This window comes from Ranitomeya imitator, chromosome 6, assembly GCF_032444005.1.
Source record: "Ranitomeya imitator isolate aRanImi1 chromosome 6, aRanImi1.pri, whole genome shotgun sequence".
Classification (NCBI taxonomy): Eukaryota; Metazoa; Chordata; class Amphibia; order Anura; family Dendrobatidae; genus Ranitomeya; species Ranitomeya imitator.
Genome location: NC_091287.1, coordinates 209,792,903 through 209,809,080, shown reverse-complemented (window position 1 = coordinate 209,809,080; position 16,178 = coordinate 209,792,903). Strand labels below are relative to the sequence as shown.

At 46.0% G+C, this 16,178-nt stretch overlaps 1 protein-coding gene across 4 annotated transcripts in view; it reads left to right on the top strand.

The window, feature by feature from the left end:
* CTNND2 (catenin delta 2) overlaps positions 1-16,178 on the top strand; it is a 2,169,946-nt gene that overhangs the window by 1,777,527 nt on the left and 376,241 nt on the right. For all 4 annotated transcript variants that reach the window (XM_069730454.1, XM_069730453.1, XM_069730452.1 and 1 more), the window contains exon 18: positions 12,104-12,188. In XM_069730454.1, coding sequence (XP_069586555.1) covers positions 12,104-12,188 — 85 coding nt within the window. The remainder of the gene's footprint in view (positions 1-12,103; positions 12,189-16,178) is intronic.

Sequence of the window (16,178 nt, the reverse complement as noted above, 5' to 3'; positions counted from 1 at the left end):
GTTTACTTTATGAGGAACCCAATCTTGAGATTCAGGCAGAAAAGGCCCTGCTGGCTATGTCTCAGGGGCAGGACGAGGCTGAAGTGTATTGCCAAAAATTTCGGAAATGGTCCGTGCTGACACATTGGAACGAGTGTGCACTGGCCGCTAATTTTAGAAATGGTCTTTCTGATGCCATTAAAGATGTTATGGTGGGTTTTCCCATTCCCACAGGTCTGAATGATGCTATGGCACTGGCTATTCAAATTGACCGGCGATTGCGGGAGCGCAAGACCGCAAATTCCCTCATGGTGTTGTCTGAACAGACACCTAATTCGGTGCAATGTGATAGAAAATCCGCAAATTCCCTCATGGTGTTGTCTGAACAGACACCTGATTTAATGCAATGTGATAGAATCCTGACCAGAAATGAGCGGAAAATTCATAGACGCCGGAATGGCTTGTGCTACTACTGTGGTGATTCTACACATGTTATCTCAGCATGCTCTAAACGTATAGCTAAGGTTGTTGGTCCGGTCACCGCTGGAAATTTGCAACCTAAATTTATTCTGTCTGTAACTTTGATTTGCTCACTGTCGTCTTATCCTGTCATGGCGTTTGTAGATTCAGGTGCTGCCCTGAGTCTTATGGATCTGTCATTTGCTAAGCGCTGTGGTTTTACTCTTGAACCATTAGAAAATCCTATTCCTCTTAGGGGTATTGATGCTACGCCATTGGCAGCAAATAAACCGCAGTATTGGACACAGGTTACCATGTGCATGACTCCTGAACACCGCGAGGTGATACGTTTTCTTGTTTTACATAAAATGCATGATTTGGTTGTTTTAGGGCTGCCATGGTTACAGACCCATAATCCCGTCCTGGACTGGAAGGCTATGTCAGTTTCTAGTTGGGGCTGTCGTGGTATTCATGGGGATACCCTGCCTGTGTCTATTGCTTCTTCTACGCCTTCGGAAGTTCCGGAGTATTTGTCTGATTATCAGGATGTCTTTAGCGAGTCCAGGTCCAGTGCATTGCCTCCTCATAGGGACTGTGACTGTGCTATAGATTTGATTCCAGGCAGTAAATTTCCTAAGGGAAGACTCTTTAATCTGTCGGTACCTGAACATACCGCTATGCGTTCGTATATCAAGGAGTCTTTGGAGAAAGGACATATTCGTCCGTCTTCTTCCCCTCTTGGTGCAGGATTCTTTTTTGTGGCTAAAAAGGACGGATCTTTGAGGCCTTGTATTGATTATCGGCTTTTAAATAAGATCACTGTCAAATTTCAGTATCCTCTGCCGCTGTTGTCTGACTTGTTTGCCCGAATTAAAGGTGCCAAGTGGTTCACCAAGATAGACCTTCGTGGTGCGTACAACCTTGTGCGCATTAAGCAAGGTGATGAATGGAAAACCGCATTCAATACGCCCGAAGGTCATTTTGAGTACTTGGTGATGCCTTTTGGGCTCTCCAATGCGCCTTCAGTTTTTCAGTCCTTTATGCATGACATTTTCCGGAAGTATCTGGATAAATTTTTGATCGTTTATCTGGATGATATTTTGGTTTTTTCTGATGATTGGGACTCGCATGTGGAGCAGGTCAGGTTGGTCTTTAAAATTTTGCGTGAAAATTCTTTGTTTGTCAAAGGCTCAAAGTGTCTCTTTGGTGTACAGAAGGTTCCCTTTTTGGGGTTTATTTTTTCCCCTTCTGCTGTGGAGATGGACCCGGTCAAGGTCCGAGCTATTCTTGATTGGACTCAGCCCTCGTCAGTTAAGAGTCTTCAGAAGTTCTTGGGTTTCGCTAACTTCTACCGTCGTTTTATCGCTAATTTTTCTAGCATTGTGAAACCTTTGACGGATATGACCAAGAAGGGCTCCGATGTAGCTAACTGGGCTCCTGCTGCCGTGGAGGCTTTCCAGGAGTTGAAACGCCGGTTTACTTCGGCGCCTGTTTTGTGCCAGCCCGATGTCTCACTTCCCTTTCAGGTTGAGGTGGATGCTTCGGAGATTGGAGCAGGGGCCGTTTTGTCGCAGAGAGGCCCTGGTTGCTCTGTTATGAAACCTTGTGCCTTTTTCTCTAGGAAGTTTTCGCCTGCCGAGCGAAATTATGATGTGGGCAATCGGGAGTTGTTGGCCATGAAGTGGGCATTTGAGGAGTGGCGTCATTGGCTCGAGGGTGCTAAGCATCGTGTGGTGGTCTTGACTGATCACAAAAATCTGATGTATCTCGAGTCTGCTAAACGCCTTAATCCGAGACAGGCCCGCTGGTCATTGTTTTTCTCCCGCTTTGATTTTGTTGTCTCGTATTTACCAGGTTCAAAGAATGTGAAGGCCGATGCTCTTTCTAGGAGCTTTGTGCCTGATGCTCCTGGAGTCGCTGATCCTGTTGGTATTCTTAAGGATGGAGTTATCTTATCAGCTATTTCTCCGGATCTGCGACGTGTGTTGCAGAGATTTCAAGCTGATAGGCCTGAGTCTTGTCCACCTGACAGACTGTTTGTTCCGGATAAGTGGACCAGCAGAGTCATTTCCGAGGTTCATTCCTCGGTGTTGGCAGGTCACCCGGGAATTTTTGGCACCAGAGATCTGGTGGCCAGGTCCTTTTGGTGGCCTTCTTTGTCAAGGGATGTGCGGTCATTTGTGCAGTCCTGTGGGACTTGTGCTAGAGCTAAGCCTTGCTGTTCTCGTGCCAGCGGGTTGCTCTTGCCCTTGCCTGTCCCGAAGAGACCTTGGACACATATCTCCATGGATTTCATTTCTGATCTTCCGCTATCTCAGGGCATGTCTGTTATCTGGGTGATATGTGATCGCTTCTCCAAGATGGTCCATTTGGTTCCTTTGCCTAAGCTGCCTTCCTCTTCCGATCTGGTTCCTGTGTTTTTCCAGAACGTGGTTCGTTTGCACGGCATCCCTGAGAATATTGTGTCAGATAGAGGATCCCAGTTCGTTTCCAGGTTCTGGCGATCCTTTTGTAGTAGGATGGGCATTGATTTGTCGTTTTCGTCTGCTTTCCATCCTCAGACTAATGGACAGACGGAGCGAACCAATCAGACTTTGGAGGCTTATTTGAGGTGTTTTGTCTCTGCTGATCAGGACGATTGGGTGACATTCTTGCCGTTGGCTGAGTTTGCCCTTAATAATCGGGCTAGTTCCGCCACCTTGGTTTCGCCTTTTTTCTGCAACTCTGGTTTCCATCCTCGCTTTTCTTCAGGTCATGTGGAGTCTTCTGACTGTCCTGGGGTGGATTCTGTGGTGGATAGGTTGCAGCGGATCTGGAATCATGTGGTGGACAACTTGAAGTTGTCACAGGAGAGGGCTCAGCGCTTTGCCAACCGCCGCCGCGGTGTGGGTCCCCGACTACGCGTTGGGGATTTGGTATGGCTTTCTTCCCGCTTTGTTCCTATGAAGGTCTCCTCTCCCAAATTTAAACCTCGTTTTATTGGTCCTTACAAGATATTGGAAATCCTTAATCCTGTATCTTTTCGTCTGGATCTTCCTGTGTCGTTTGCTATTCACAATGTATTTCATAGGTCCTTGTTGCGGCGGTACGTTGTGCCTGTAGTTCCTTCTGCTGAGCCTCCTGCTCCGGTGTTGGTTGAGGGCGAGTTGGAGTACGTGGTGGAGAAGATCTTGGATTCTCGCCTCTCCAGGCGAAGACTTCAGTACCTGGTCAAGTGGAAGGGCTATGGTCAGGAGGATAATTCCTGGGTGGTCGCCTCTGATGTTCATGCGGCCGATTTAGTTCGTGCCTTTCATGCCGCTCATCCTGATCGCCCTGGTGGTCGTGGTGAGGGTTCGGTGACCCCTCACTAAGGGGGGGGTACTGTTGTGAATTTGCTTTTTGGCTCCCTCTAGTGGTTACTAGTTTTTTGACTCTGGTTTTTCTGTCTTTCCTTTTATCCGCACCTGGGTCGTTAGTTAGGGGCGTTGCTTTATAAGCTCCCTGGACACTCAGTTCTATGCCTGGCAACGTAGTTTTCAGAGCTAATCTGCTGTGCTCTTGTCTACTGATCCTGGTCCGGTTATTCAGCTAAGTCATTTACTTTGCTTTTTGCTATTTGTTTTTGGTTTTGTATTTTTGTCCAGCTTGTTCCTAATCTGTATCCTGACTTTTGCTGGAAGCTCTAGGGCGCTGGTGTTCTCCCCCCGGACCGTTAGACGGTTCGGGGGTTCTTGAATTTCCAGTGTGGATTTTTGATAGGGTTTTTTGTTGACCATATAAGTTACCTTTCTATATTCTGCTATTAGTTAGCGGGCCTCTCTGTGCTAAACCTGGTTCATTTCTGTGTTTGTCATTTCCTCTTACCTCACCGTTATTATTTGTGGGGGGCTTCTATCCTGCTTTGGGGTCCCTTTCTCTGGAGGCAAGAGAGGTCTTTGTTTTCCTCTACTAGGGGTAGTTAGATTCTCCGGCTGGCGCGAGTCATCTAGGATCAACGTAGGTATGACCCCCGGCTACTTCTAGTGTTGGCGTTAGGAGTAGATATATGGTCAACCCAGTTACCACTGCCCTATGAGCTGGATTTTTGTATCTTGCAGACTTCCACGTTCCTCTGAGACCCTCGCCATTGGGGTCATAACACCAACTGAATGGCGCCCGGCTGCATCAATTCTTTTGGCATGCCCAGCACCTGTGCCACTTCACTCTTGGATGAGAGAGTATGATTATCTTCCCCAGGTTAACACACCACACCACCAGGTTACTGTCATAGACAATGGCTAATGTTTCAGGAATGAGGAGTCCCGGATGTATTTGGTCCATTAAGGTTGGCTCTATCTGGACTTGCACCCCTTCGAGGGGTGTACAAGCTCGTACGGGCAGCGTAAGCACAGTCTGACAAGGCGGTAAAACGATTTTAGCAATGGCAAGGACTTTCACTTTTCCTAAGACTTTCCCTTCACTCGATGTTCCTTGGGCCTGGGCAACCCGTATCAATTGTTGAAACACTTTCCTCTGGGGACTTCATGAGCTCCATCGATCTTTCAGCACATTCATCCCAAAGGTCACTGCAGGGCCGTTGCCAGGGTCTCCGGCGGTCAACACAACTCCTTTCCGGGATACATCTTTGTGGAACACTGTAATCTGCATCCATACCACCCCTACGACCGGGATGGGCAACTGATTGGCTGTCATTAACTTGATCACTGGGCTCCATTCTGGCTGCATCGCCACAGAAAAATGACATCTAAAATGTGTTTCTGACATGGTGTTCACTTGGGAACTGGTATCAACCAGACAGCTCACTGCTCAACCATCCATTTCAGCAAATACGAGGGGGTTCGGGGAAATTAAACTTTTGGGACTGCATTCTCTCCTCCTTGGCTTCTCAGGCTCCTAGCAGCATCCCCAGCCACGGAGCCCACTAGTTTTAATGGCTGCCGAGGTAGGGACTGCTCCCATTCGCACACCCTCGGGCATAGTGTCTAGCATTTCCACACCTGAAACAAGTCAGATCCCAATCTGCATGAGGTTGTCCCATTACCTGGTGATGTACAATGGACAAGCGGGATTCGGATTCTGTTCTGTTTCTAGGCATAATTAAAGCTGCAGTGGGGGCTCTTCTGAGGAACCACTCTTCCCGCATTTCCCATATTTCCTTCTGGATTTCTTGGGCCCACTCTGGTTCAGCCATGGATGAGGCGGGTACCTCACTACTCCAGACCATCCATGTCAAAGCTGCTGTCTCCTGCTCCTGCTCTTACGGGCGCTTCTGCCCCAATTTTTAGGAGGGTTATATGTCGTTTGGCACATCAGGGGACCCCACTCCTATTACCCCTACATGATCCCGTCGGGCGCTATGCTCGTGCACCTCTTGTAGTGCATTAATGTATTGCGTCACTGTCTCACCCTCCCTCTGAAGACGGCGGAACAATTGCATCCGCAACTCCCCAACATTGGTAGGATTCCCATGCATCTCTTCTAAAATCTGTAACACCTTGTTCAAAGTGTCCCTTTCATGCATGGGGTGAAACATCACAGTACGTCTAGCCTCACCATCCAGGGCTATCAGAGCAATCTCTGCCTGTATAGCAGAGGTCACGGAATGCATCTTCACTATGCCTTTAACCCGCTCAGTCCAGTCCCACAGCGTGAAATTACTCCCTGTGAATTTAGGGAGATTGCTAAGCATGGCCCCCAGTCGCAAGCTGCTCTTCGGGGCACCCATGACAGATTGGACTGCTGCCTCTGCGTTTGTAGACTGCATCCTGCCGACTACACCAAATGTAAGCAAGTTGCGGGATGCAGTGACACTGGGGAGACAAAGCAGGGGTTTAACAATATAACAATTTAATTAACATAAAGGACAAAACTCACAGAGAGATAAACAGCTTAATTTGAAAAAAAGTGCAAATGCAAGATGACCGCAGTCCAATTATCAAATTTATTGTGTCCTTGTGGTCCTCCACCGCAGATGTTCCATTGAGGGTTGTAGTACTGGCAGCGACCGGAGTAGTGTCCACAGATGGGGTACCACAGACGGCGATCCAGCTTCTGGTGGCAAAGGGCGGTTTCCAGTTTTACCCATTGAGCCCCTAGTTCATGAATCTCTGCAGCCAAAGCAATGAGGGCTGCACCAATCCTGGAATCAATCTTGAGCTCAGGCGTGCTGTCCAGCATATGGTACCACGGCCTAATGTCCTGCAACCAGCCCATGCTTTTTTGCACGTACACAGCCTTAGGCTATGTGCACACGTAAGAAAAGAGGTGCAGTATTTTCTGCACAAAGTCTGCATCTCCTGGCAGAATCCGCAGCTGTGTTTTTTTATGCGTTTTTTATGCATTTTTGGTGCGTTTTTTGTGCGGATTTGATGCGGATTTTGTGCAGTTTTTGTGCAGATTTTACCACTGCAGATTTCTATTAATGGAGGGGTGCAGAAACGCTGCAGAACTGCACAAAAGAAGTGACATGCACTTCTTTGAAATCTGCAGCATTTCTGCGTGGATTTTTCTGCACCACGTGCACAGCTTTTTTTTTCACATTGATTTACATTGTACTGTAAATCACAGTGCAGTTCTGCAGCGTTTCTGCGCAGAAAAAAACGCTGCAGTTCTGCACTAAATCTGCACTAAATCTGCATCGTGTGCACACAGCCTTAACCACCTTCTTCCCTCGACAGTTCCGGACCCGGCTCAATACAGATGCTCGCAGCCCGGTTTCCTCGTTACACGTCTTGCTACAAAAAAAATTCCTCCTCCACAGCTGGCACTTGTCTGCAGAAGAGTTTTTTTTAATTCAGGTATTAATTATGCAAATTAAGGGGCAGGTCAATGAGGAATCAGTGACCTGTCAGCAGCCTGCATTATGAATACCTAATCAGAGCACCATATGAAGGCCCAGCCCAGAGGCCGCCCCGTAACACGAGCATATCATTAAATAAAAACTGAAAATAAAGATTAAAAAAACACAAGGCGGATTTCCTCAACCCAGGTGTCATTTTAATAACTATAACGGCGCTGACCTGACACTGTTTGCAGGTTACTGTGAACAATCCTGCTGACAGATTCCCTTTAAGTTTCTATGTATTTTATTATTCTAAACATACCATACAGTGAGATTACTTTAGAAGCAAGGAAACTGATTAAGTACGGTACTTCATGTAGATTGTTACATTCTCTTCAAAGCATGCAGCATTGACTTCAAGGGGTTGTCCACTACTTTCAATTAACCCCCCAATGTATCCCCCCGGGGCCCCTAATAAATTGTGCAAATACCTTGCGTTGCCGTTTTCGCCTGTGAGCGGCGCTATTCCGGCTGCTGAATCTGGGTCACGTGACCCCCAGGCTGCAGCCGCCGCTCATTTCCTCCGACGTCACGTCAATTTCCAGACTCTGGAAATTGACGTGACGTCAGTAGCAGGTGTGACCAGCCCCCACAGACAGCAGTCACTCATCAAGAGTGACTGGGCTGTGGGCGGGGCTGGGGGCTGCCTGCGGGGCTGTGCTTGGGGCGGGTGGGGTTGTGCTAGGGGCGGGGCTAGGCAGGGATGATTGTTGTGCGGACTGCAGACACCGAGGGTCTGCGTGCCGGCGCCGGTATGTGCGTGCCGGCGCCGGGGGTCTGCTGGGTGTGTGGGTGTGTGTGTGTGCGCGCGCAGGCATCATCCGATGGGACTACAAGTCCCATAGGTCTCTGCCTGCTACACTGACAATGAGTGACACATTAGCCAATGATGGGACAGTAGTAGTCCCATCATCCGGCAAATGTGTTGAATGTAAAAAAAAAACACATACACAGTACATACATACATACAACACACATGCGACATCCATCATGCGGCGACATGCACCATGCGACGACATGCACCATGCGATGACATATGACATGCACCATGCAACGACATGCGACATGCACCAAGTGACGACATGCGACATACACCATGCGACGACACGTACCATGCAACGACATGCACCATGCGGCGACATGCACCATGTAACGACATGCACCATGCGACAACATGCACCATGTGATGACATGTGACATGTGATGACATGCACCATGCGACGACATGCACCATGTGGCGACAAGCGACATGCACCATGTGACAACATGCATCATGCGACCACATGCACCATGTGACGACATGCGACATGCACCATGCGACAACATGCGACATGCACCATGCGGCGACATGCGACATGCACCATGCGGTGACATGCACCATGTGACGACGTGCACCATGTGATGACATGCGACGACATGTGACATGCACCATGTGACAACATGCAACATGCACCATGCGGCGACATGCACCATGTAATGACATGCGACATGCACCATGCGACAACATGCGACATGCACCATGTAACGACATGCGACATGCACCATGCGACTACATGCACCATGTGACGACATGCGACATACACCATGCGACGACATGCGACATGCACCATGTGACAACATGCACCATGCACCATGAGACGACATGCACCATGTGACGACATGCGACATGCACCATGCGACAACATGCACCATGTGACAACATCCACCATGCACCATGCAGCGACATGCACCATGCGACGACATGCGACATGCACCACACGACGACATGCGACTTGCACCATGCGACGACATGCGACTTGCAACATGCGACGGCATGCAACATGCACCATGTGACGAAATGCACCATGTAATGACATACGACATGACATGCACCATGTGACAACATGCGACATGCACCATGCGGCGACATGCACCATGCGACGACATGCGACATGCACCATGTGACGACATGCACCATGTGACAACATGCGACATGCACCATGCGACTACATGCACCATGTGACGACATGCGATGACATGCGACATGCACCATGCGGTGACATGCGATGTGCACTATGTGGCGACATGCGACATGCACCATGCGACGACATGCGACATGCACCATGTGACGACATGCACCATGCACCATGCAGTGACATGCACCATGCGGTGACATGCACCATGCGACAACATGCGACTTGCACCATGCGATTACATGCACCATGCAACGACATGCACCATGTGACGGCATGCACCATGCAACAACATGCAACATGCACCATGCGACGGCATGCACCATGTGACTACATGCAACATGCACCATATGACGACATGCACCATGTGACGACATGCACCATGCGGCGACATGCACCATGCGATGACATGCACCATGTGACGACATGCGCCATGCGACGACATGCACCATGCGACGACATGCGGCACGCACCATGCGGCGACATGCACCATGCAGCATGCAGCAACATGCACCATGCGACGCCATGCACCATGCGACAACATGCGACATGCGTCATGGGACATGCGACATACAGTGCATACATACAACATACATTCAGACATACAGTACATATAACAGAGTACATACTCACCATCACTTGTCACTTTGTTCCCCGAAGCCTATGTCACCATACATATCATACTTCAGCGCCTGCAAAAAAACGTAAAATAATAAACCGTATACTACCTGTCCGCTGTAGTCCAATTAATAACGAGTGTCCCACGACGATCTCCCCTATAGAACAGTGACATCGGGTGATGTCACTGCTCTATAGGACCCTCAGTGACACACTGACAGGAGACAATGGCTCCTGAAGTGCATCACTGAGGTTACTAAAGTTCAAAGTCTTACTTTATGGCAATTGCTGCATGGGAAAATTTCTCACCCAGCAATGCCATAAGTGAGGCTAGGGACTATTTTTTTCACAGCGGCGGAGGAATCCCTTCCTCCCATCATTGTGTTTCTGGGGCCCCTGGAGAGCGGTTGCAACAGCTGTTGCTGCCGTTCTCCATGGGAGATCGTCGTGGGACACTCGTGGATTTCTGCGGACAGGGAGTATATTGGTTGTTTGTTTTTTTCACCTGTTTTACAGATGACACTGGCTTCGGGGATCAAAATGACAAGTAATGGTGAGTATGAACTCTATGTTTAATGTACTGTATGTCATGTATGTACTGTATGGAGTATGTATGGAGTATTTTATTTATTTATTTTTTCATTCAACACATTAGCCGGATGATGGGACTACTACTGTCCCATCATTGGCTAATGTGTCAATCACTGTCAGTGTAGTGGGCATCGTCTGATGGGACTTGTAGTCCCATTGGATGATGCCCGCACTGGGACACCCCGCACAGAGACACGCCACACGCCGCAGAAACCCTGCACGCTGCGCAGAGACATCCTGCACGCCCCACAGAGACCACGCCCGCCGCAGAGACCACGCCCGCTGCACAGAGACCATGCCCGCTGCAGAGACACCCCGCCCGCCGCAGAGACAGCATAGGCATAGGCAGCATCAATAGTAAAATATTGGGCACACTTAGACGATTAATGACAGCGTTAAAGGACTGCGTTACACCGCGTTATGTCACGGAGAAACGCAGTCCTAAAACACTATGTGGGCGCTGACTGGAGGGGAGAACGGAGGGGGCACTGACTGGACGGAAGTAGTGGGGGGCCAATTTGCGGCCAGACTGTGCCTGTATATGAGCACAAATAGTGTAAAATAAGAACACACATAATATATACATGCACACAAGTGTATGTAGATGGACATATATACCCACACATGTACTGTGTAATTTACATATCTAAGACATATACGCAGTGAGATCTTTTTACAGTATATCATATATGTATATTAAACTATACTATGAAATAGATGAGAGAAAAAAAGCTCAAAGCTTGATCACCATGGTTGTGCAGTTCTTAGTGCTGCTGCTTACAGCTTGTGACCAAGATGTGACCTCTCCTCATCAGCCTGAACAGAGAGGAGGGAGGGGTTTGGGTGTGCCAGGTGCAGAGTTACAGGCCAGTGCAATGCATCATGGAACTTGTAGTATTAGACCACAATAACTCAGGAGAAAGGAAGTTGTCGATTAACCCAATTAGAGCTGGATCCAGCACTAAAGATGTGCTACTACAGCATGATAACAGGTAATATTGCTGAAATAAACACAGTAGATGTTTTCAGTGGCACATAATAGCAAGATTTATGAGAAATAAACAAAAAACTTTATAGTAGTGGACAACTTCTTTCAGGTGGATTTGTTCCACCTGGTCCTGACACTAGCACAGTATGCATTTTTTTTACTTATGCTGAGAAAAGAGACTGGAGCGCACCTCCAAACATCATACATTGATATAATGCTGCGAGGCGAAAATATATATAACTGAACATGAGGTTCATAGTTTAACATTCTGATCAGACTGTATGAAGCCCACTGCCACTTCACGGCGAATCTCTCAGTGGGTCCTATTATTGCCTTGAAGGAGCGGCGTTGTACACTAACCACCACTGCAGTGACCATGCTCCAGCAAAGTGAACGGCCTGGTGCCTCTCAGTGCCCATGCCCATGACTCCAGACCGCACAACCTCACTCACAAGCACAAAACCACAGCAACAATGGCCGCCACAGAGCACCTACACCAAATGAAAGAGCATGGAAACTCCCCTTCCTCAAGGTCTCCAGTGAGAGCAAAAATAGGCTAGACCCCTATTGCAGTCTCCTGCTGATTAAAATAATCTGTGCCAAATGAGAGGAATGCACTCATTACTTTTAGCATATTTTGTAATATCTAATTTTTTAATCTATGTATTTAATATTTTTGTTACCTTAAAACAGGCATTCTCCGAAAGTAGTAAAAGCAGCATCTCAAGTGTTAAATAGCATGTGGCAGTACAGAGACCTAAGAAGTCTTTACAAAAAGGTAGGCTTCTTTATTGACTTACTTTTAACAGCTTGTTTTAATACTGTAGCATGTATTAATGACCTTATATTGAGTATAAATATAATTAAATATCATATTTTTAAAAGTATTGTCTAGAATCAGAAAATTTGTGGCTGGTCTCTTTAAAAAAAATACCACACCTGTTCATAGGCATGACTGGGCTGCAACACCACAAACATCCTATGGAAAGATGGTGAACTGCATATTTCAAGAAGAAAGCAGCTATGCATTTTCAATATTATGTACTAGTATAATCAAATATAATACAAATCTTCATAAAAATGTGTTTTTAGGTAGACAAAAATTTTAATATGTATTAGAGCTTACAATACATTATAAATCCTATATAGTATCCTCAAATATAGTGAATAGCCACTTCTATATACAATATAAAGCTATTTCCAAGACTAAAAAGAGGCAAAGCCCACATTGTACTTATAAAAAAACCCCAATATTATAATGTTTAAAAAATGCACCATCCAATAAACAGCTGTTTGAATCACTCCTGAATGTGGGTCATACCACTTAAAGTCTAGTGGTGCAAGAAAAACTAGTGTATAAAGGTTTGAGAAATGCAGAAGAAACAGCAATCACCATGACTTTACAAATTTAAATGTCCTTTATTTCATGTGGCGGATAGTGTTGAGCATTCCGATACCGCAAGTATCGGGTATCGGCCGATACTTGCGGTATCGGAATTCCGATACCGAGTTCCGATACTTTTTTGGTATCAGGAATCGGTATCGGATCCATATTAATGTGTAAAATAAAGAATTAAAATAAAAAATATTGATATACTCACCTCTCCGGAGGCCCCTGGACATCACCGCTGGTAACCGGCAGCCTTCTTTGTTTAAAATGAGCGCGTTTGGGGACTTCCATGACGTCACGGCTTCTGATTGGTCGCGTGCCGCTCATGTGACCGCCACGCGACCAATCACAAGCCGCGACGTCATTCTCAGGCCCTAAACTCCTCATTCTAGGAATTTAGGACCTGAGAATGACGTCGCAGCTTCTGATTGGTCGCGAGGCGGTCACATGAGCGGCACGCGACCAATCAGAAGCCGCAACGTCATTCCTCAGGTCCTAAATTCCTAGAATGAGGAGTTTAGGGCCTGAGAATGACGTCGCGGCTTGTGATTGGTCGCGTGGCAGTCACATGAGTGGCACGCGACCAATCAGAAGCAGTGACGTCATGGAAGTCCCTATACGCGCTCATTTTAAACAAAGAAGGCTGCCGGTTACCAGCGGTGATGTCCAGGGGCCTTCAGAGAGGTGAATATATCAATATTTTTTATTTTAATTCTTTATTTTACACATCAATATGGATCCCAGGGCCTGAAGGAGAGTTTCCTCTCCTTCAGACCCTGGGAACCATCAGGATACCTTCCGATACTTGGTGTCCCATTGACTTGTATTGGTATCGGGTATCGGCGATATCCGATACTTTTCGGGTATCAGCCGATACTATCCGATACCGATACTTTCAAGTATCGGACGGTATCGCTCAACACTAGTGGCGGAACAATCCTTAGGAAAGCAGTGGGAGCAGGGAAGAGAAGGAGAATAACAGAAGGAGGACAAAATTTCAGCACTTCTACGGGTGCAAGCACTGGGATAGGCGTGAAACTGCTGTTGTCCTTCCTTCTCTTCCCCGCTCTGCCTGCTTTCCTAAGGATTGCTTGGACCCACAGAAGTGCTGGGATATGCATGAAACGGCTGTTGTCCTTCTTCTCTTCCCTGCTGCCCCTGCTTTTCTAATGAGTGCTTGGACCCACAGAAGCGCTGGGATATGCATGAAACGGCTGTTGTCCTTCTTCTCTTCCCTGCTGCCCCTGCTTTTCTAATGAGTGCTTGGACCCACAGAAGCGCTGGGATATGCATGAAACGGCTGTTGTCCTCTTTCTCTTCCCTGCTGCCCCTGCTTTTCTAATGAGTGCTTGGACCCACAGAAGCACTGGGATAGGCTCAAAATGGTTGTTGTCCTCATTCTCTTCTCTGCTCCTCCTACTTTTCTAAAGATTGGCCAAGCACATGGAATAGGACAATTTACATTTTTAAAGTCATGGTGAGTGCTGTTTTTTCTGCAATAAATTTTGTCTGTTGATAAAAATAGCAACGTACATTAAAAATATATAAAAATAGCAATGTATATTAAAGCTCAATATGCAATAGATACTATGAATAAAAAGCAAATGGCAGAAGCAGTATGTCACAACAAAATGAAAATTAATATTATACTAACATAATAGATACAAATTCTATACAAAAAGATGAAAAAAGTAATTCCAATGTACTAAATTTAAAATATCCAATCTGTGTCTATAATACTATCAAGACAAAGAATAGCTAACATTCAGTATTCAGTTGACCAATTTATTTTAACCCCTTAACGACCAGGGGTATTTCAGTTTTTGCATTTATGTTTTTTGCTCCCCAGAGCTGTAACTTTTTTATTTTTCAGTCTAAATAGCCATGTGAAAGCTTATTTTTTTGCATAACAAGTTGTACTTTCGAACAACACTATTGGTTTTAATATATCGTGTACTGAAAAATGGGAAAAAAATCCAAGTAGGATGAAATTACAAAAAAAGTGCAATTCCATAGTTGTTTTTTGGGTTTATCTTTACCATGTTCACTAAATGCTAAAAACTGATCTGCCATTATGGTTTTCCAGGTCATTACGAAAAAAAATCCAAAATTTGTTATAAAAGGTGCTATTTTCTGAGACCTGTAGCGTCTCCATTTTTCATGATCTGGGGCTAGGTGAGGGCTTAGTTTTTGCTCGGAGTTGACGTTTTTATTGATTCCATATTGATGTAGATATGATCTTTTGATCACCAGTTATTGCATTTTATTGCAATGTAGTGGCGACCAAAAACACATTTTGGCATTTTGAATTTTGTTCTCATTATGCCATTTAACGATTGAGTTAATTGTTTTTCTATATTGATAAATTGCGTGAATCTGAATTCGGCGATACCAAATATGTGTGTATTTGATTTTATTATTGTTTTGTTTTGAATGATGAAAACGGGGGTGAGGGCTTATTTTTTGCTCGGAGTTGACGTTTTTATTGATTCCATATTGATGTAGATATGATCTTTTGATCACCAGTTATTGCATTTTATTGCAATGTAGTGGCGACCAAAAACACATTTTGGCATTTTGAATTTTGTTCTCATTATGCCATTTAACGATCGAGTTAATTGTTTTTCTATATTGATAGATTGTGTGAATCTGAATTCGGCGATACCAAATATGTGTGTATTTGATTTTATTATTGTTTTGCTTTGAATGATGAAAACGGGGGTGATTTGATCTTTTATATATGTTTTTTAAATATTTTTTAAAACTTTTTTTTACTTGTTTCATGCTTAATTATCTCCATAGGAGACTAGACGCTACAATACTTTGATTGCTTCTGCTACACACAGGCGATGGTCAGATTACATGTGTGTAGCAAAAATGCTCACTTACTATGAGCGCCGACCACGGCTTGTTGTTCATAGCAAACTGGTAATAACCATAGAGCTCTGCAGCAGACCATTGGTTGTCATGCTGACCCATCAGTGACTGGCAATCATGTGACGAGGTCACCGATGGGCGGGATAAGCAATGCGCTTCCAGTAAGCACCAGCTAAATGCCACTGTCAGAGATTGACAGTGGCATTAAACTAGTTAACAGCTGTGGGTGGATCGCGATTCCACCTGTGGCTTTTGCGGGTACATATCCGCTGTATAGATCAGCTGTCATGTGCCCGGAAAGGTGTGGGCTCAGCGCCCGAGCCTGCACCAAACAAAGAGTCCACCATAGGCATACTATTATGCCCAATGTCAGAAAAGGGTTAATATATAGGCACTGTGAGATAACGCTACCCGAGTGGGTTTGGAGACACTCGCTTGGCAATGGGATTAAAGCACTCGGGTACGGTTTCTCACAAAAACAGTCTATTTGGTTTATTTAGG